The following is a 19,864-nucleotide window of genomic DNA, read 5'->3' as shown; positions in this document are numbered from 1 at the left end:
CCTCGATTCCTCCTAGTGGTAGTGAAAGGCACTGAATTAACAGACTTAGTTAATTAGCTTGCATGGACACTATAGATACTGTAGTCTATTGTGGTGAACAGTATAGCAGTACAAGCTTCTGTGTGCAACTCATTAATTTGCTACTAGTCAAGAGTGAGGCATTTCATACATAGTACCTTCATCTCCAGACCCCATGCTCCTGAAGCTGAAGCCTTGTCCACTAGGCCACTGGAGAACCCGCTCCACCTTCCTACCTTCACCAGGTGACAGCTCAGGCCATGGAGAAGCTGGTGGGGGCTGGAATGTATATTCCTTTTGCTCTCTTAAAATTGAGGTGGAAAGGATGTAAATTATAAAAATTTGATTTTTCAATTCTATGAAAATTTTGAGTTTTCAAGGAGTATTAGATAAAAAACATAACATATATGGAAAGTAAGAACTCAGTCCTGATGTCTTTAGTGAGGGGATCTTGTCTAAATTAGGGATGTTAAATATAGGTTAATTGAATAGTTAATTAACCTCATGATTTTTTATTGGTTATGTGATGATTCTATAGTCCCCGGGGGTGGGGCTGGCAGCCAGTGCGCTCCAGCCCCACTCCCAAGGAGCTCCCTGTTACTCTGTGCTGCTGCCACTGTATCAGAGCAAACAGTGTGGGGTGCCAGGTGGGAGCTGGTCCTCAAAGGGAGGCAGTTTAAAAACCAGCTCCCCTCATGGACCAACTGCCTGTCACCCTGCACTGCTGCCTCTCATACAGAAGCAGCTGCATGGGGTGGCTGCAGTCTCTGTCCAGGGTAGGGTCTGAGCTCCTAGCTCTGGTGCGTGCTGGAACTGAACCAGGCTGCCTGCCTGCCTGGCTCCTAATACACTTCAGATGCAGAGCCACAGCGGTGATAAGTCCCAGACCTGGCATGAGCCAGAACTAAGACGGGTTGCCTGGCTGGCTCTTGATACACAGCAGGGGTAGGTACCAGACCTAGTGCAAGATGGGATTAAGCTGGGCTGCTGGCCAGACTGCTAAAAAATTTACTGGCGGAGAGGAGGGGGAAATATGTGTAGTCTATAGCATTAACCTATAAGCTTTTGCTGATCAGTAAATTGGTTAATCAGCTACACTATTACATCCCTAGTTTGAATAACGGCTGCAGGACCTGTCTTTGGGATTGTTACTAAAATTCATATAAAGTTTATTTTAATAAGATAGTGATATAATACAGTACTTACGTTTCATTCAGTGAGATGTTTACCATATGAAATACATTTCTAAGAAGCTGTAATATTGACTACATGTTATTATTTTTCCCCATAGAAATGAATGAAAGCATAAATGACAATAACGATACTGTGGGGCGAATTGTCAACATCATTATGAAAAATGAAGGTACAGTTTAAAATATGTGTACAATGTTCTTCATAAAAGATATGGCTCTTTGTGATGCATCTGGATATTATGTAGCTTTTTATTATGTAGCTTTATAGTGTTTTCATCTTTCTGATACACTCATGGACTCAGCTGACATAGCTGCCCAATTGTTTGCTACTGCACTAGTATTGTGATATATATTGTGATGGCACCTTTCAGGATTCCCTAAGGAAGTGTAAAATATGGTGGAGGAGCTCTCATTTGAGGAACAAAATCTCTTTTCTGAACTCTGACAATTCTTTACGCTCACTGAAAGATTCCCAAGTCACTATAAAATCCCTTGGTGTATATGTACCACAGCCAAAGTGAAGATTGGGAAAATATCAGTTCCCTCCATAGTCTCACCCTCAGCCATACCATCCACATCAGCAGTTTGACAACCAACGCCGTCATCATCAGCTTACCAACGGATGCAGTCAGTTTCCTACACAAGGGACTCTGTCCCAAACTCCCTTTTGTAAGCATCCTTTCTGTAATGCCATCTACATGCCAGCTGTTTGGCAAATGCCTAGATCCATTTTTACCATCTTGGATGCAGACAGATGGGTCCTGAAAATAGGTATCTACATCTCCTTTCCTAACTGTACTATCCTGCTAACCTCCTTCATAAGAACATAAGAACAGCTATACTGGGTCAGACCAAAGGTCCATCCAGTATCCTGTCTGCCGACAGTAGCCAATACCAGGTGCCCCAGAGTGACTCAAATAGGTAATAATCAAGTGATCTGTCTCCTGCCATCCATTTCCACCCTCTGACAAACAGTGTCTAAGGACACCATTCCTTACCCATAGTGGCTAATAGCCATTAATGGACTTAATCTCCATGAATTTATCTACTTCTCTTTTAAACCCTGTTATAGTCCGAGCCTTCACAACCTCCTCAAGCAAGGAGTTCCACAGGTTGACTGTGTGCTGTGTGAAGAAGAACTTCCCTTCTCCTTTGAGTGGTCCCCGTGGGTGCTCCTCTCTGGGTGCTGGTGCATCCTCGCACCGGTGACCGGAGACTTTTCTAGCAGTTTCCACTGCGCCAATAACAAAACAGTTCTTTAAGGGCCTGAAAAACACTTTCCCACCCGTCCGCACTCCGGTCCCTGTCTGAGATCTGAACCATGTTCTAAAAAGCCTGAGAGAGCCACCGTTTGATCCTCGAGCCTCCTGCTCTTGGTCTCATCTTTCCACGAAGGTGTCCTTCTTGGTCGTGATAACCTCCAATAGGAGGGTGAGGGAACTTGCTGCCTTGATGGCTGAACCCCCATACACGGTGTTCAGGAAGGACAGAGTGATACTCCAACCCCACCCGAAGTTCCTCCTCAAAGTCCCTTCTCCCTTCCACGTCAATGAACCCATACACTTACCTGCCTTTTTTCCTAAGTCGCATGCCGATCCAGCTCGGGTCACATGGCACACTCTCGACATCCATAGAGCATTGGTGTTTTATGTGGACCTAACCAGAACCTGGCAAGTCTCCCCTAGGCTGTTTTTGTCCTACACTGAACGATCCAAAGGTCAAGCAGTTTCATCTCAGAGGATTTTGAAATGGATCATCTCCTGTATTTGAACATGTTATGCATTATATGACAAAGACTTACCTGAAACCATCACAGCTCATTCCACCAGAGGGATGTCTTCCACAACTGCCTTTCTTAGCAACGTTTCTCTTCAAGACATCTTCAACACTGCCACCTGGTCATCTGATCGCACATTTGTGCAACATTACGCTCTCTCCTCTTTGATTGCATCTTCCATGGTGGTGGGACATGCAGTACTATCCACAGTGACTACCACACAGCTCCAAACCCACCTCTGCGAGCCGACAACTGCTCTGTAGTCACTTGGAGTGGAGCACCCACTGGGATCACTTGAAGGAGAAGAAAGAGTTACTCACCTTGTGCAGTAATGGTGGTTCTTCGAGATGTGTCCCTGTGGGTGCTCCACTACCCTCCCTCCTTCCCCTGCATTGGAGCCTTATGCGCCAACAGGTAGGCTATGTCTAGACTGGCAAGTTTGTCTGGAAAATCAGCCGCTTTTCCGGAAAAACTTTCCAGCTGTCTACACTGGCCCCTTGATTTTCCGCAAAAGCACTGATGTTCTACTGTGTGAAATCAGTGCTTTTTCCGGAAAAGCTTTGCCACTCCCATTCGGGCAAAAGTCCTTTTTGCGAAAAACTGTTGTGCAAAAGGGCCAGTGTAGACAGCTAGCTAAGACTTTTGTGCAAAAGCAGGCTAAACGTAAAAAAGCGGTTTGGACGCCGGGAGACCCCGTAGGAGCCCTGGACTTCCTGGTAACCCGAGCTCTTAAAGCAGTTGCAGGCTGCTGAGCGCACGTGGCAGGAGCATGCCTCAGACCTCCAGCCTGAGGTCTGCCACGGCCCCCCTGCCCTGCCCAGCAGCCACATCTGAGCCAGCCATGGCAGCTCCAGGCACTGAGCCACCTGCATCCCCAGTGCAGGAGGCCCCCAAGGGCCGCAAACGACAGGCTCCCTCGTGGTCCCCCAGGGAGCTGGAGGGCCTTCACGACACCAGGTCCCGGCGCTGCAATGCTGACATCTTCGGTCGCATGGCCCAGGCGCTAGCCCAGCAGGGACATCCAGCCCGGAACCTTGAACAGGTCCGGGCTAAAGTTAAAGAGCTGCGCCTGGGCTACGTGTGGGCCAGCAAGGGCAGGGGGGCAGGACCAGACACCTGCTCCCACTATGACCGGCTGCACGCCATCCTCGGCCAGCCAATCCCGGACGTGCCGGTCGACACCTGCGTGCGCCCCCCCGTCACCTGGACCACCGAGGCAGGGGAAGGAGACAGCACTGATTCGGAGGAGGAGGCCAGCATCGCCACCCAGCATGCCACCTCCAGCAGCCCCTCCGAGGCCGGGGAATGATCCACTGGTGAGTCTTGCACTTTGCACTCACAAGGGCGGGGGGAAGGAGGGGAGCCAGGCGCCCGGAGTGGGGAGGGAGATAGCATGTCACTCAGGCGACGTGAGCTGCACGCTATGTAGCATTAGGCAGCAAGCAGAACGTGCAACCACGTGCAGCCTGGTGACCGAGTGGCACGTGGCCGCGGCAGGCAGCTGCAGGGCACGCCTGGGATCGTGTTGCTCACATGCATTCGGCGGGACCAGGGGGAAGGGTGGATGCCAGCTGGAACCAGCCAGGGCCCCAGGGACTCAGCCCAGAGCCCGCACCTCCGCCAAGGGTGCAGCACGGAGAACGGCACACTGTCCCATGCCTGGCTGTGAGGCACAGCCAGCTGCTTTTGGGTAAACCGCAGCATCACAGCCTTGTGAATTTGACCCCCACCGAGCCCCTTGCCTGCTCCCGGTGCCTTGGCTGGCTCCCTGAGGGAAGTCCCCACTGTGGCCACACATGTCCCTGGCCTCCTCCTGTTGCCCCTCCAATGCCCCTTCCTCCTGCCCACTTTCCCATGCAGCCTGCCCCGATGTGGCCTGCCTCGCATGTCCAGGTCCGTCCCCACAGGAGCGCTCGCAGGTGCCACCCCTCCCAGGAGTAGCTCCTCCCTCTCCCCGTCCCAGTTGAAGGTCTCCTCCCCCTCCCCGTCCCAGTTGAAGGTCTCCTCCTCCTCCTCCTCCTCTCCCTTGTAAATAAAAATAGACAATTTTTCAGTTGAAAACAAAACTGTGTTGGTTATTGTGTTACTCGAGGTAACTGTAATAAATTATTTGAGATGCCAATTAGCCAACTAAATTTAAGAGGATTACAAAATGCAGACACCAAATTCTGTATCTATCACCAGTCGTCCCTTTAAGTGGTCATTGGTTTGTGGTGCATAAATAAATACTGACACTTTTAAGTAAAATTTAAACCACAACTATATTAACATAGATAACAAACAAGCAAGAAAGGTTAAAAGATGCACACAAAAGAATATGTGACATAGTCTAGACACGGGACGATTGTAGTGTTGCTTGCAACCTCAATCCTTTGGTCCTTCCGGGCCTCGGGAGAGGAACAGCCAGGAGATCCCTAGAAGACGACTGGAATCGGGTACGCTGACTGGAGCCTTCCGCACGAACCACGAATCCTCTTCCTGTTCTTCGGGACAGCTCGGACAGGCGATGGTGGCCTAAACCCTAGCCTAAACTGTGTGGGGCTGTTCGAACGTCTGTGCCTCGGCTGCCATCCATGCAGGGAAGAAGGCCTCCCCACTCTGCTCCACAATGTTGTGGAGCACGCAGCACGCGGCCAGTACCTCCATTGCATTCTGCTCACCCATCTCGAGACTGGTGAGCAAACAACGGAAGCAGGCTTTTAAGCGGCCGAAGGCGAGCTCCACCTGATTTTGGGCCCGGTTGAGGTGGTCGTTGAACTGGGCCCGGTTCTGGTACGGCCGCCCCGTGTAGGGTTGCATTAGCCAGGGCAGCAGGGGGTAGGCCATGTCCCCGATGACGCAGATGGGCATAGGCACATCCCCGACAGTCAACTCCCGCCGGGGGAAGTAGGTGCCCGCCTCCAGCCTGCGAAAGAGTCTGGAGTTGCAGAGGATGCGGGCGTTGTGTGCCTTGCCGGACCAGCCCGAGTAGACGTCCAGGAAGCGGCCCCGGTGGTCCACAAGGGCCTGGAGAACAATCAAGCAGTACCCCTTCCTGTTCGTGAAATGGGCTGCTCGATACTCTGGGGCCTGGACGGGGATGTGGGTTGCATCCAGGGCTCCCCCACAGTTGGGGAACCCGAGGGCAGCGAAGCCGGCCAGCGTAGCGTCCACGTCGCGCAGGCGGATGACTCTCGGTAGCAGGACATCATTGATGGCGTGGACGACCTGCAGAAGGGTGCAGAGAAACACAAGGGAACACATCACATAAGGCAGGGGTGAGTGTGCGCTCCCTTGGGGCCTCCCCCCCCGAGATTCCCTCTGTTCTCACGCATGCGCGCGCGTACACACACACACACACACACACACCAGGGCCCCCTTGCCCCACCCACCAGCAGGCCTGTGCAAGGGACGGACGGCCCAAACTCCTGGGTGACCCAGCCTGGATTCTTGGCTGCCCCTGGGCATGGAGTGCAGCACCCTCCCCGCACCCCACTCCCCCTGGGACTTACCTCCATCACGATGACACCGACGGTGGATCTTCCCACCCCGAATTGTTGTGCCACTGAGCAGTAGCTGTCCAGGGTGGCCAGCTTCCATAGCGCGATGGTGACCCTCTTGTTGATGGGGATGGGTGCATGCAGCCGGGTGGTGGCTCTCTGTAGCGCGGGGGTGAGCCAGGCGCACAACTCCTGGAACATCCGCTTTCGCATGTGGAAATTCAGGAGCCATTGCTGGTCATCCCATTGCCCAAGGACCAGCCGGTCCCACCTGTCTGTACTGGTGTCCAATCTCCAGAGTGGCCTCTCCACCCTAGGGTGCTGATGCCACAGGGACGCCATGGCCTCCCTGGTGTGGGAGTCAAAGGCGATCTCTGCCTCCTGGTCCTGAAAGACGAGGGTACCGGCCTGGAGCACCAGCTGCAGGCACTCGAAAATGGCCGACAGGGGCCAGAGCAGGTACATGGCCACCCACGGCTCCATGGCAGACAGAGCAGGGCACAAGAAAGCAAAATCAGGAAAAAGCAGTAGGGGGCAAAAGGGTGGTGTCCCCAAAAGTCAGAGGGAAACCACCAAACCTGCTACGGCTGTCAGTCCCTGCCAGAGGTCCAAACGCACGGAGCAGGAGACAAACGGCTGTCCGGCAAGACCCCTTTAAGCACGTGTCTGAACGGAGCTCCAGCCCCGCCCCCCGGAAAGGGCTGGTGGCCTTTTGCCCTCTTCAAAATGGTTCCGGGCTTCTGCTTTTGTGCAAAGGTACGCCACCAATCTAGACACGCTTTTCCACAAAAGCGCATTGTTATAACGATAACTCGGGGACCAATCTAGACGCTCTTTTCTGGAAATACGTTTAACGGAAAACCTTTTCTGTTAAAAGTATTTCCGGAAAATCATGCCAGTCTAGACGTAGCCGTAGAGAAGGAACAGAAGAGCCGTGCTGTGCGCGTGCCTAACAGATTCCAATGACACAAGGGGGCGCTGTGGCGTGTGCGCAGTGGAAACTTCTAGAAAAGTCTCTGGTTGCCGGCGCGGATGCACCAGCACCCAGAGTGGAGTATCCACTGGGACACATCTCGAAGAACCACCGTTACTACACACAGTGAGTAACTCTTTCTTTCCCTATTCAGGGAACCCTCTCATGAACCCGACTTGGAGGGAGGAGAGGTGAGACATCTCCTTCAGCTGGGAGCCATAGAACCAGTCTCTCCCTGTAACATGGCGCAACTCGCTGCCATGGTGCTGCCTGCTGGTCACTCAGGGAATCAGCTCATTAGCCCCTTTTGTCATGTCTGCTGTTAGCTTTTGTTTGCTACCACTTTGTGTTAGGACCCACATCCCTCCTAGACCATGGCACCCTCTCTTCTGGGTACTGCTTTACCACAGTGCTCCTCCCCACACTCTGGGGTCTTCCCCCTCAGGGAACACCCAAACTCCTATGCCCACCTTGCCTCAGTGACCCTACTGAAAGTCTTCGTCTAGCCACTGCAGTCTGAAATGGCCACTCATCATTGGCAAGCAGGTGTGGACCTGCTGCCTCCCTGCAGCCTTAGAACCCTCAGACCTCGCTTGCTTCAGACCCTGCAGCCTGGGAGCTTTCCTGGCCAGAGCTTCACCGACTCTGCCTGCCTTTCTCCAGCCCTGCTCTAAGTCAGGAAGCCTCTAGCTTCCTTGGCAGCTAGGTCTCTCCTGCTCCACAGGTAGAGCAAGAGTGAGTCCATCTCCATCCCTTTAGGAGCCCTTATTTAGACAGCTCCAGCTGGGTTCTAATTGGCTGTGTCTGCCTCAGATGCTGGCTCCATGGCTCCAACCTTCTCCAAGGGCTGGGCTGTAATCCTTAAAGGGTCAGTGTGGGGCAGACACCCCTATCATGCTCCCCAACACAGAGGACACAGTTTCTACTCTCAGCACTTCCTAGTACAAAAGAAGTTTTGTAGTTGGTGCCCCATCCTAGATTTTTCCAATCTCAACAAATTTGTCAAAACTACATTTCACAACGGTCACCCTATTCATTCCAGCACTGGAACAGGAAGATTGGTTCTCAGCCCTCGACCTACAGGATGCATTTCCTACGGTTCATCATCTCCCATCTTCATTACTGTTACAGACACTTCAAACTATCCACAGCACTGCAGTAGTTGCAGCCTTTTCCACAAACTAGGTATCATTATTTCCCCATACCTAGATGACTGCCTTTTCAAAGCACCATCTGAGACTGAAGTGCTCTGAGCAGTCCGCAGTACAACAATTCTCTTTACAAAACTGAGCCTCCTTATTAATTTTGAAAAGTCCACACTAATGCTAGTGCAAACACTGGAGTTCATTGGCATTGCACTTGATACCAAGTGGGCAAGAGCATTTTTACCATCTCACGGATTTGCAGTGATAACCCAACTAGTCTCAATTGCCCAAACATGCCACCAAATCCCAACATGCACATGCTTCATCTTCTGGGACGTATGGCTGCAACTACATTTGTGGTCAAAACATGAGGCTGCAAATGTGTTGTCTTCTGGTCTGGCTTCATACAGAATATCTTTCTCTCACGCACAGCATGCAAAAACTCATTTTCATGCCAACCCAGGTCATGAACTTTCTGTTGTGGATGGATGTGCCCTGACAACATCTGTGCCTGGGTCCCTTTTCCTCATCCTCCACCTATCATGATACTTATAATCCGTGCCTCCTTCCTTCCTTAGCTGGGGAATGCATCTATTCAAGCACACTATTACAGGGCAGATGGACACCCACCGAGTCCACCTTACACATCAACCTCCTGGAACAGTGGGCAGTCCACGATACCTGCCAGTATTTCCTACCACTTCACAGAAACTGGACTGTTTGAGTATTGACGGACAACCTCACTTGCATATATTACATGAACAGGCCAAGAGGTGCCAGGTCCCATTACCTGAGTTCATAAGCAATCAAGCTATGGAACTGGTGTATCCACAAGGACATCTCTGCTGCGTATCTCCCTGGATATCAGAACGTGAAAGAGGTTATGCTGAGTAGAACCTCAGTAATGGAGCACTGGCTGCATCAACCTGTCTGTCACCACACCAAAGTTGGAACTGGTTCCACTTGTGGGAATAGGTACACCTGGTAGAATTGCACCTGCTTTTTATCAAGATACTTTTAACTGAATCTAAACAGGTTATTTCTGAATCCCAGAGATATAAGGGAGTCAAGTTTTCAGGTGGACCAACCTGATGGGTGTTTGTCTAACTAACTCTTAAAATATTTCATCAAGGATATCTTTGCATACAAATTTTAACTTGTTGCCTTTGGCATCCTGCCTTCTTCAGATTCCATAATGCAAATTCTGCTGTCTAGATGGAATTACATTCAGAGCCCTTTATTTCAGTTGTGAGATAGCAAAGGTGCATTGAAAGCAAAGTAGAGTCTGAGTCAAAACTAGAGTCTTCAGCTTGCTTACTTTTTTACTATCTTTATTATACAAGGACAGCAACCCATTTCTTTTAACAATTTCTGTTTGTGCTTTTTGTAGCAAATGCTGATATGTTAAAGGCCATGGTAGCTGATAACAGTGTGTGTGATCCTGCAAGGTAAGTCCTTTCTATTTTAACTGTGTGTATTTTCCTCTGCTATATCAAGATGTACCTTATGAATGATTCTGTGTTAATTAAAACTGAAATCTCAGTAAAATTGCAACCCTTTAAATGCTATTATGGTAACTGAAAGTATGTTCATTATAGTTTTAGATTAAATAACATTGAATAATAGTCATTTAGGAGCTTAGTCACAGGGTTTCTACTTCAAGTTATTGCCTGCTTCTGGAATAGAGACAATTATAGTGGCATAAAGGTGCTTGTGTCTGTACTCTACTGATCAAACATTTTTAACTATATCAGCATGGATATAAACACCTTTAGGCCGGTACAACTGCATCCACACTGAGGAAGATTGTTCCATTTTTAACTATACTATTTTTAAAATAAATATAATTATAGGAGTACAAAGTCTGTGTGTGTGTAGATGCGTAGTTGACTCATTTTGTTCCATTCCCTTTGTTGTACTTGGAGCAGTTTTTTGAGGCAAATACCTTTACAATCTTGAGAGATGTTAGTTTTCAAATATGGGCCAATTTCAGAATAATCTTGTGTGATGATGCAGGAATGCGTGGTTGACTTAAAAACTAAATATTTTTTTCTTCTCTGTCTCTTTTCACAAGAGAAAGTGAAGATGTGTATGTGAGTTTGCAAAACTGCTTTTTTTTCTTTTTCATTTTTAAACCCAACTGGTGCTTTTCTCTCAGTAAAAGAGGAAGAAAGGCTGGAATCAATCATTGACTTTTCTACATCAGACTAAATTGTTTTAGTCAGCAAAAACTATCTTCTGTTAAAAACAAGAACCTAAATTTAACACAAGTTGGATACAACCTGAGTGTATATTATCAGAGAATAAGGTGGGATGATTATTTAAATTTAAAGAGACCTTATTTCTAAGAAGAACAATTATATGCAATTTAAAGTTTTTTTTTTTTCATTTGTTTTCAAAAATAGCCCTGGGTCTCCTACAACTCCAGGCAGTCCTGAAAGTCCAGGTTCACCTTTGTCACCAAGCGAAACCCCATCAAAACATAACTGCCGTGGCCATCACTTGCATACTATTGGGGGAGTAGCAGAGAAGGATGTTTGTAATCGCTGTAGGCACAAAAGATGGCATCTTTTAAAGCCAAACAACAAATCTAAAGAGTCAAGAAAAAACCGACAAGGAGAAGTTACAGTACTTTCTGTGGGAAGGTAAGACTGTTTTGCTTTGTTTCATGCTTTATTTACACGGTTCTCTCATTTGATTTCAGTATTGGATTAGTTATATGCTTTATAACACTTCATACCACAACCCAGCAAATGGATTTTTCTGAATTGCAAGACAGTAATTAACTTTGGAGACATTGTGCTGTTTCCTTGGACATCAGATGTTTGAATGTACAGGTCAAACTTTGTATACTAATTCTCTTTTTTATTAAATGCTTTTCTATTGGGTTTTGGATAAGCATATAGGCAAGCTAAAGAATTTTAATGATTAATTATTAATTTGTATTACCACTAGAATCTGGTGCTCTAATCATTCACCATGACCCCATTATTCTAGATGCTGTACAAACGAAGGATGTTAAGGACTAGTCCCTGGGGTGGCATTTCAAAGCGGCAGCGCCGTGTGGAGCCGGGGGTCAGCTGGGGACTCCCTAGCTGATACTGGGCTCCCTGCGACATTTCCCCAGAACCTGGGGTCAGCTGGGGACTCCCCAGCTGATCCCAGGCTCCAGTGCGGTATTTCAAAGCTGACTCCGGGTTCTGCAGAAATGCCATGTGGAGCCTGGAGTCAGCTGGGGAGTCCCCAGCTGACCCCGGGTGCCACATGGCATTTCAAAGTGCAGCATGGAGCCCCCTGCTGACCCCAGGCTCCATGAGGGTGCTTGCGCTTTGAAATGCACAAGAGCCCCCACTGGGGGTAAGGTAAGGAGGATCTGAGCCAGAGGGGTGATAAGGGCTGGCCTCACCTGAAGGTGGCATTTTAGGACCTCTCCAGTGCTGGGAGAGGGGCAAAAAGGCAATGGAAGGGGTGTGGAGTCCTGGGGGACACCAGTGCTGGATGATGGGCAAGGGATGATGGACACTACTGCCTGGCACTCACCTGTGCTGGAAGTGAAGGGGCTCCCTCTGCTGTTCCAGGTTCCTGCATGAAAAGGGAAGGATCCATCCAAGGCAGAAGGGAAGGGTTGGGACCAACTAGTGGTTAGAAGGTGCTAAGATGCTGTGGTGACAGTTGATGCCTGGAACCAGCAGAATGGAGTGGACAGGGGTTGGGTTGCTCACTGCTGCTACTGGTAGCAGCAGCTGGTGAGGGAATGCAGTGTGAAGCTGTAGGGGGCAGCTGCCTCCTGCCCAGGGTTCAGCCAATGACCCTTGGCAGACGTGTGTGGGGGAAGAAGGCAGAGCAGTGGAAGACACTTGGCCCTGAATATTGGTGAAGACAGGACCTCATGTCCTGAATATTGCTGGAGCATGGGCACCATAGGCTGATATAACTTGCTGTCTCTGTGTCCAAGTCCTATCTCTGACCCATCTCTGGCGCCTCATCTCATTTTCTTCACCTAGCCACAGTCACCACTCCTCAGGCTTCTCATCCTACTCAGTCTCCTTCCTCAGTTTAGAGGTTAAAATAACACCTCCCAAAAGGCACAAAATGAGGGCTGAAGGCCCGCGTCTTGCACTAATCTGCTATTGTCATGAAATTCTTGATGGGTCCTCATATTTCAGTAACATTGAGATATATTATTGAGTCTGCGGACATATTTTCTCTCTGATTCTCTTGCTCTCCCCTTAGCTGGGGAAGTCTAAAGCCCCAAATTTCCCTCATAATATGATATTTTGTTATGGATGAATGCCTTCACCATCATGGGAAGCACAGAAGGAAGACCTGGATTCAGGTTCTTTCTCTCATCTGCTCATGTGCATAGCATGTGGACCCTGATACCTGTGATATTGTACATCTCAGACTGTTTACACTTTTTTTGAGGGGATGGAAATGGAAGATGCATAAGGAGAAAATTCAAGTGAATTTCACTTCAGAGGGGGATAACATGGTTAATATGTTTCTTTTCAATATAGTCAAGGACATTATTGAATTGTACTTTGCTTCAGAGCCAGGTGGATTTAGAATTTTTGCTATGGAATTTTTAGAAATCTCTTCATAGCATGAATAGAAATCCAAAGCTGTGGATTCAGTAACACAACTGCCTAAAAAGAGAGCAAGAATTACAGATAAATCCTCTTCCTTCTCTTGATCCTCCTTCACAGTAAGTATCAAATACAGAAGATGCAGTTTCCCCTCTAGTTTCTGGGTGCTTTCTTTTCTCTTTTTTCTTTTTTCTGCTTTTTGGCTATTCATGATTGCTCAACCATTAGTGTAGTTTTGTCTTATTATTGTTTCTTTTTACAAGAGAGGTATGTATGGTCAAAGCACTAGCATCTGAGAGAGGAAATCCCAACTTTAGACTTCACTCCCTCTGTGTTCTTGGAAAGCCCATTTAAAATACCTTGTTTTCCATCTCTATAGTTGGGATAACACTTGCCTCACTGGCAGTTTGAAAATGGATTATCTGATCTCTGAAGAAAAACAAAACAAATGATCTTAAGTGGGTTCTTGTATTGCTTGTTTCAGATTTAGAGTCACAAAAGTGGAGCACAAATCTACATCCAAAGAGCGGAAAAGCTTGATGTCTGTTGGTGGTGTTGAAGGTGTCAATGGAGACGTGCCTGCTACACCTGTCAAAAATGGATCAAGAGAAGTTCCTTCCACACCTTTCAGACAAGGAGCAGGAGGGAGAACTGGCACAGAATAACAGGTGGGTATTGGAGATTATAGATTGACATAGAAAGTGGGGTCTAGAGAGGGTGTCAGATATATTCTCACTGATTTCTTTTGTTAAGATATTAAATATGCAGCTATTCATATTCTAACGCACATTAGTTAATTATAAAAGTCACAGAGAAAATACATCTACAGAGATTTTTATACCACCTTTCAGTAAAACTGTCAAGACTAACAGTTCTCACCCAGCCTCTTAATCAAGCAGACTCTTACCCAATTATTTATTTATAGTCTACATTTAAGTTTTAAATTGAAATACAATCCATTTATCCTTTATGGTGACTTCCACAATCCAAAGAAGGAAGAGGTGCAAAAGAAAATTTGTATTTACTCATTTTTATTGTAAATTATTTAATTTGATTCCAGGTGCAGGTGAGGAATGAGTTCTTAATACAAAAAATGTTATCACAACTGGCACTAACTGGAAAATACTTGGGCAGTCAGGAAAGGCACAAAGCACTGAATGGGCATAGAACCAAACTTATTTATAATGATGGTTGTTAATAGACATGCAAATCACAACCTACCAGGAATAACTGAGATTTCCGTTAATTTCCTGTTGTTGGTTATTGCTTCTTGTATCAGATGGTGCCATAGCTGTGTAATCTTAGATACCTCTGTATAGTTTGCATACCTTGTTAGCCCATTTCAGATTTTGGTCCAGCTGGGGAGGCGGGGAAGGGAGGAAAGCTGGGAGAGGAAGCGGCTTTAACCATAATCCCCAGAACTACTTAGGCACCTGAAAACTCTGGGGCCTTTCTTTCAGCTAATATCTTAGAAATTCGTTGACATGAGCACTGTATCTAATTCCTATATGAAGAGAGAAAAATTTCATTCAAACACCAATGAAAGCCATATTTATGTTTATACGTAAGCTTAGAACAATCAGGAGATAAAACGGCAAGATATTTCCAATCTCAAAATTGGAATAGATCATTTAACTTTTGGAAATATCTTACTAGGGCATGGCCCTGTGAGTTTATATTGCATCAACCTAAGTGGGTTTTACTCTAATGTAGGGCTGGGCAATAACACAGTGGCGGTTTGCCAGAGTTAGTAGGCTGCTGCTGTATATTTACTTGCATGGCCGCAGGTACCAGTGATCACAGCTCCCAGACAACAGGAGAGGCTGTCCATGGCCAATGGGAGCTGCAGGAAGTGGTGTCCCTATACGCACTGCTTCCTGCAGCTTCCATTGGCCATGAACAGCGATCACAGCTTCTGTTGGCCATGGATTACTATTCCTAGCCAATGGGAATGATGGGAAGTTGCACAGACCGGGACACTGCTTCCCGCAGCTCTCATTGGCTGGGATCTGTGATCTGCAACCAATGGGATCTTTGGTCACCAGTATCTGCAGCCATGCAGGTAAATATAACGATGGAGGCCTGTCAGGAGCTAACCCTGGTGGACTGAATCCCACTTTCAGGCCAGTATTTGTCCACCTTTGCCTTAGTGAAAATAATAAAAAAAGAGAAACTGACTTGAAACTGGAGTGAAACTGACATTTTTTGAAAGAGAGAGTCTCTTTCTCTTCTCTTTAAAGGCTTTTTACTTTCCAGAAAGCTCTTAAACACAACACTTCTGTGATTAAGTGGCAATTCTCATTGGAGACTTATTGAAACCAAACACCAAGAAAACTCTACATTTTGAAGTGGAGGTTAAAAATGGAGTCTTGCTCATTATTTTGTTTGTACATATGTATTTAAAGTTCTAGTCTGTGTTTAGATGCTGTGACTAAGTTCTCATTGCTGTAAAAGGCAATAATAATATTTGCCTGCCACAACCAGAGCCCCATGTGGCGTGGCCCAGGAAGTGCTGAGAGCTGGCTGCATCTAGCCCTGCCCTTTCTACCTGAGGCCTGCCACTTCTGGGGGGCCTGGAGCTGAGCCCCCTGCATATTGCACATTGCCTATCGAAGTCTGTTGCTAGCCACGCCTTTGGCAGTCCTTGTGTTCCCTACTTGGTCCCTGAACCTCCCAGGGAGCCACCCTGCTTCTCTTTGCTTTGGGCTGGTTAAGTTGCTTGCATCATCCCTATTGTTGTTTTACCCTAGCGGGCTAAGCCATGCAAGTCTCCCATCTTCCAAACTGTCAGACTCAGTTTGAATCCCCATATTTGCATTCCATTGGAAGAGAGTAGCTACTGATTAATGGAGACAGACTAGAGGGCGGGGTGAGTGAACTAGCACAGCAGAGGTAACTAACTGCAGGAACCAAAGGACTCTGTCTCCTGGAGGCAGGGCACCTGGCTGTGTGTCGGAGCTGGTAAGAGCTGTGCCTGGTGCTCTTGTGTGTGCTATGAACAGACCTCCAATGTAAAATGAGGAGGTGCCCCCCAGAAATGGCACCCCTGCTTATGTTGACAGATCTGGGCTTTGTAAAAGCTGTTGCTGCAGTGATATACAGGTGACTTACAAAGGACTTTCATTTAAAAATTAGACTTTGTCCTTATTTGCTTCTTTATGCTGTAAAATGGTGGCTTGAAGACTTTATTATAACTTTTAAAAGCGGAGTTTTTTCTTGCTTCCTTTCCCTGCTAATCTGATGTCTCTCTGCTAATCTGACGTGATAGCTTGATTCTGTACTAGGGACTAACCTTGACTCTTTTTCCTAGTCTAATCAAACCCGCACTGCTCATCTTTGTTTCTTGAATCTGACTCTCGTTTCACTAGTTCTCCTGTATCATGCCAGGATAAGGCAGTATTGGGCACAGTAGCATGTATGCAAGGTTGTACAGTTTTTGTTTAAATAATAAAAAGGAAATCCAAGCTTCCTAGTATAGATCATGAAGCAGTAAGAAAAGAACACAACATTTAAGTAAAAATTGAGTCTAATACATTTGAAAGATAATCATTAACCTCTTTGAAACTATAAATCATATGTTTTATATTTCTTTAATATTATTGATAACAGAAGACTGGATAGTTTTGAAACTCTATGTATTAAATAAAACAGTATTTAGTGCATGTTACCTAAAAGCTGCTCTCTCAAATTTAAAAATAGACTGTACTCCAGGAATGCACGATACTAGCATAGTTTTGCTAAAAACTTTAAGGCTGTGTCTACACTGGGCCACTTACTCCGGAAAAGCAGCTGCTTTTCCGGAATAAGCTGGGAGCTGTCTACACTGGCCGCTTGCTTTTCTGGAAAACCAATGACGATCTACTGTAAAATTGTCAGTGTTTTTCCGGAAAAACTATGCTGCTCCCGTTCGGGCAAAAGTCCTTTTCCGGAAAAACTGTTCCGGAAAAAGGCCAGTGTAGTTTTTTCCACAAAAAAGCCCCGATCGCGAAAATGACAATCGGGGCTTTTTTCCGGAAAAGCGCATCTACGTTGGCCACGGACGCTTTTCCAGAAAAGCACCCTGCCAATGTAGACACGCTTTTTCCGGAAATACTTATAACGGAAAACTGTTCCGTTTTAAGCATTTCCGGAAAAGGGTGCCAGTGTAGATGTAGCCCTTATGTCTATCCAGTGCAGGCCCGGGGAAAATATGACCTGCAGGCCGGATCCAGCCCGCCAAGCCGCTGGATCTGGCTCACAGAGGCACCAGAAAGCCCCCAGGCAGCTCCCCTGCTTGTCCTGCATGCCATTCAGAAATGTGGCTGCCAGGCTCGGTTTCTCTTTCAAAACTGGAAGGGAGGGGGGAAAGCTTCAGGAACTGCCCCCGCCTCCAACACAATCCCATTGGCCGGTTTCTGGCCAGAAACTAGCCAATGGGAACTGCCTGTTTGAATAACAGGCAGCCAAGAAGAACCACTCCCCCTCTCCTCAACTCAGTTATTCACATAAGCACATGGCTGGGCAGGCTGACTGGCTGGAAAATGTTTTAAGATCTTCAAACGTTAGCTCGGCAGGCAGGCTTGTTTTACTGCTGGCTGGTAAGTCTCCTGGGCAGAGCTTCCCTCTGGCACCCCAGCTCCTCCATTTTTCAACTCTGTCCCCGAATCAACATACCCAAACCCTCTGCCCCCCTCTTGCACCTACACCCCTTCCCAGGTGTGAGACCCCAATCTCCTACCTCAGATCACAATCCTCTCCTACCCTAAGTCATATCCCAAAACCCTGCCCTTTAGTCCCCTGCCCTAGGTCACAGCTGCTTCCTTCACTCAAACTCCCTCCCAGACTCCATTCTCCCTCTTGCACCCCAAGCTCTCTCTACACTCAACCTCCATCCAAAACACCACATTTCCTTCATTAATATCATGGAAAGTGCGTCCCTCGGCCACTTTCCAAGATCTTGGAGTGGCCCCCTGTCAAAAATTATTGCTCACCTTTGATATAAGGCAACCTTGTGTGTATTGTAAAACCTCTCACAGGATTAAGTGGTTGCCCAATTGAAAACAGAAATAATGTGGATAGTGGAGGATGGACTCAGTGGAAACTTCCGTAAAGTTCATGTCAGTCTGTCTTGTGTGTTTTGTAAATCACTTGAGAAGGAGCCTAACTCTATGTTAGGCCATAATCAGGTCTTGATTGATGACTAAAATATTTTTCCTTAACACAGTTATAGACCTCTAGTTTTTTTTCCTATTTACACTGGCAAAAAGCTGTTCTAATATAAATGGCATCAAAATCATATTTCACAGCTGTGTTTTAAAAAACTGAAGTAGCAGTCATTCCAGGAATGAATCCACGTAGGCCTTTTATTGTCTCCTAAGAAAATGTCCTGACTCACTGAAAGTGAACCAAGAGAGGTGCCCATTCAGAGTTTTTTATGACTTCAGCCCATAAAAACATGTTGATGAAATACATTCACAAAAAGAGAATTTTTACCTTGATCCTCAGTTACAGCAAAAGAGGACTTCATGCAATTGCAGGACCAGGGAGGAGGAAAGGCATCTTAAAAGCTATGCACCAACTGCCCACAGCACAAAGGGGACATTTCTTGCAGCTGAAGATCACTGCCTTCAGAAGCAGCCCTATGCCCTGACATCAGCTACAGGGTTTGTGCTGGTGTAGGAACTGCTACAGTGTTGCTATGGCACTTGAGGATTTCCGTATACTTGGGAATTCTCACTTCAGGGCAGTTTTGTGCAATATTGCCAACAGTTGCCCTAATAGCCTTGTTTTTCCTTTGCTCAAACTGCCTATAGCTAGAATATTCTCAGCCTTGCAGTTGCACAGCTTAGTCTAGAGCAGTGGTTCTGAACCCTTTTTGGTCCACATACCCTTTGGTCTCAGCTAAATATATCATGTATCGCTCTCGGTAATCACATTTTTTATAACTTAATGTGAATAAGCAAAACTACGGGTATCCATAAGACATAAATATCAATAGATGTTCATTTTAAACAAACTTTATTTTAAAATTGCACAAAAATTGTACAAAATGTCCGTTTACAAATGGACAAACCACACTAGTCTCACTAATGTGAACATTGCTGCTGCTTACTATGAACCAACATTTCTATCCTAGGCGTCGTTTTTGAGAGAGCCACACGCATATCATGTTCCGTATTTAATTTGCTCCTCGCTTTGGTTTTTATCGAGGTAAGCACTGAAAAGCCCGACTCGCCAAGGTAACTTGTGACAAATGGAACTAAAACTTGGTAAGCTTGTTTTGTCAGGATGGGAAATGCCTCACCAAGTTTACACCAGAATTGGTACAGTGTCATTGATTCGAAGTTGACGCGAAGTTTTTGATGATTTCTCAATTTGAGAAGTTCATCTTTTGCCAGGTCGGTATCATTAATTTGTTCAAGAGACACTGTGAAGGGGCTCCTCACTCAAATGTCAGCTGCCAAACCAGTTGGGGTAATTCCATCGATGCCGATTTTAAGGTTTTCCAAATGTTTAATAATACTTTTGAGAACTCTTGGTTCCACTGGAATTGGCTGTACTGGATCAGAAGTGATTTCATCAAAGAGAGGAAAACTGGCAAAGTTACCACAATTCACTCTTCTTCCCCAGAGAGTTAATTTTTCTTTAAAGGATTTGATCTTCTCTTCGTCCTCCAAAGTAATCATATTACTATCTTGGAATGAAATGTTCAGT

At 46.7% G+C, this 19,864-nt stretch overlaps 1 protein-coding gene across 8 annotated transcripts in view; it reads left to right on the top strand.

The window, feature by feature from the left end:
• The window catches only part of RELL1 (RELT like 1), a 46,289-nt gene that overhangs the window by 20,061 nt on the left and 6,364 nt on the right, over positions 1-19,864 (top strand). For 2 of the 8 annotated variants that reach the window (XR_012904332.2, XR_012904334.2), the window contains exons 3-7: positions 1,310-1,381; positions 9,976-10,033; positions 10,991-11,230; positions 13,656-13,839; positions 19,366-19,419. Coding sequence is in view for 2 of the 8 variants with exons in the window: in XM_075930591.2 (XP_075786706.2) it covers positions 1,310-1,381; positions 9,976-10,033; positions 10,991-11,230; positions 13,656-13,836 (551 nt within the window). In the remaining 6 variants the exon portion in view is untranslated. Of the gene's footprint in view, positions 1-1,309; positions 1,382-9,975; positions 10,034-10,990; positions 11,231-13,655; positions 13,840-19,286; positions 19,420-19,864 lie in introns of all 8 variants that reach the window. The other 6 variants (XR_012904333.2, XR_012904331.2, XR_012904329.2 and 3 more) reach the window with 3 other exon arrangements.

This window comes from Pelodiscus sinensis, chromosome 4 (genome assembly GCF_052426305.1).
Source record: "Pelodiscus sinensis isolate ZL-2025 chromosome 4, ASM5242630v1, whole genome shotgun sequence".
NCBI classification, from domain to species: domain Eukaryota; kingdom Metazoa; phylum Chordata; order Testudines; family Trionychidae; genus Pelodiscus; species Pelodiscus sinensis.
Note: the sequence above shows the minus strand (reverse complement) of the source record. Positions and strands in the feature narration are given on the sequence as shown.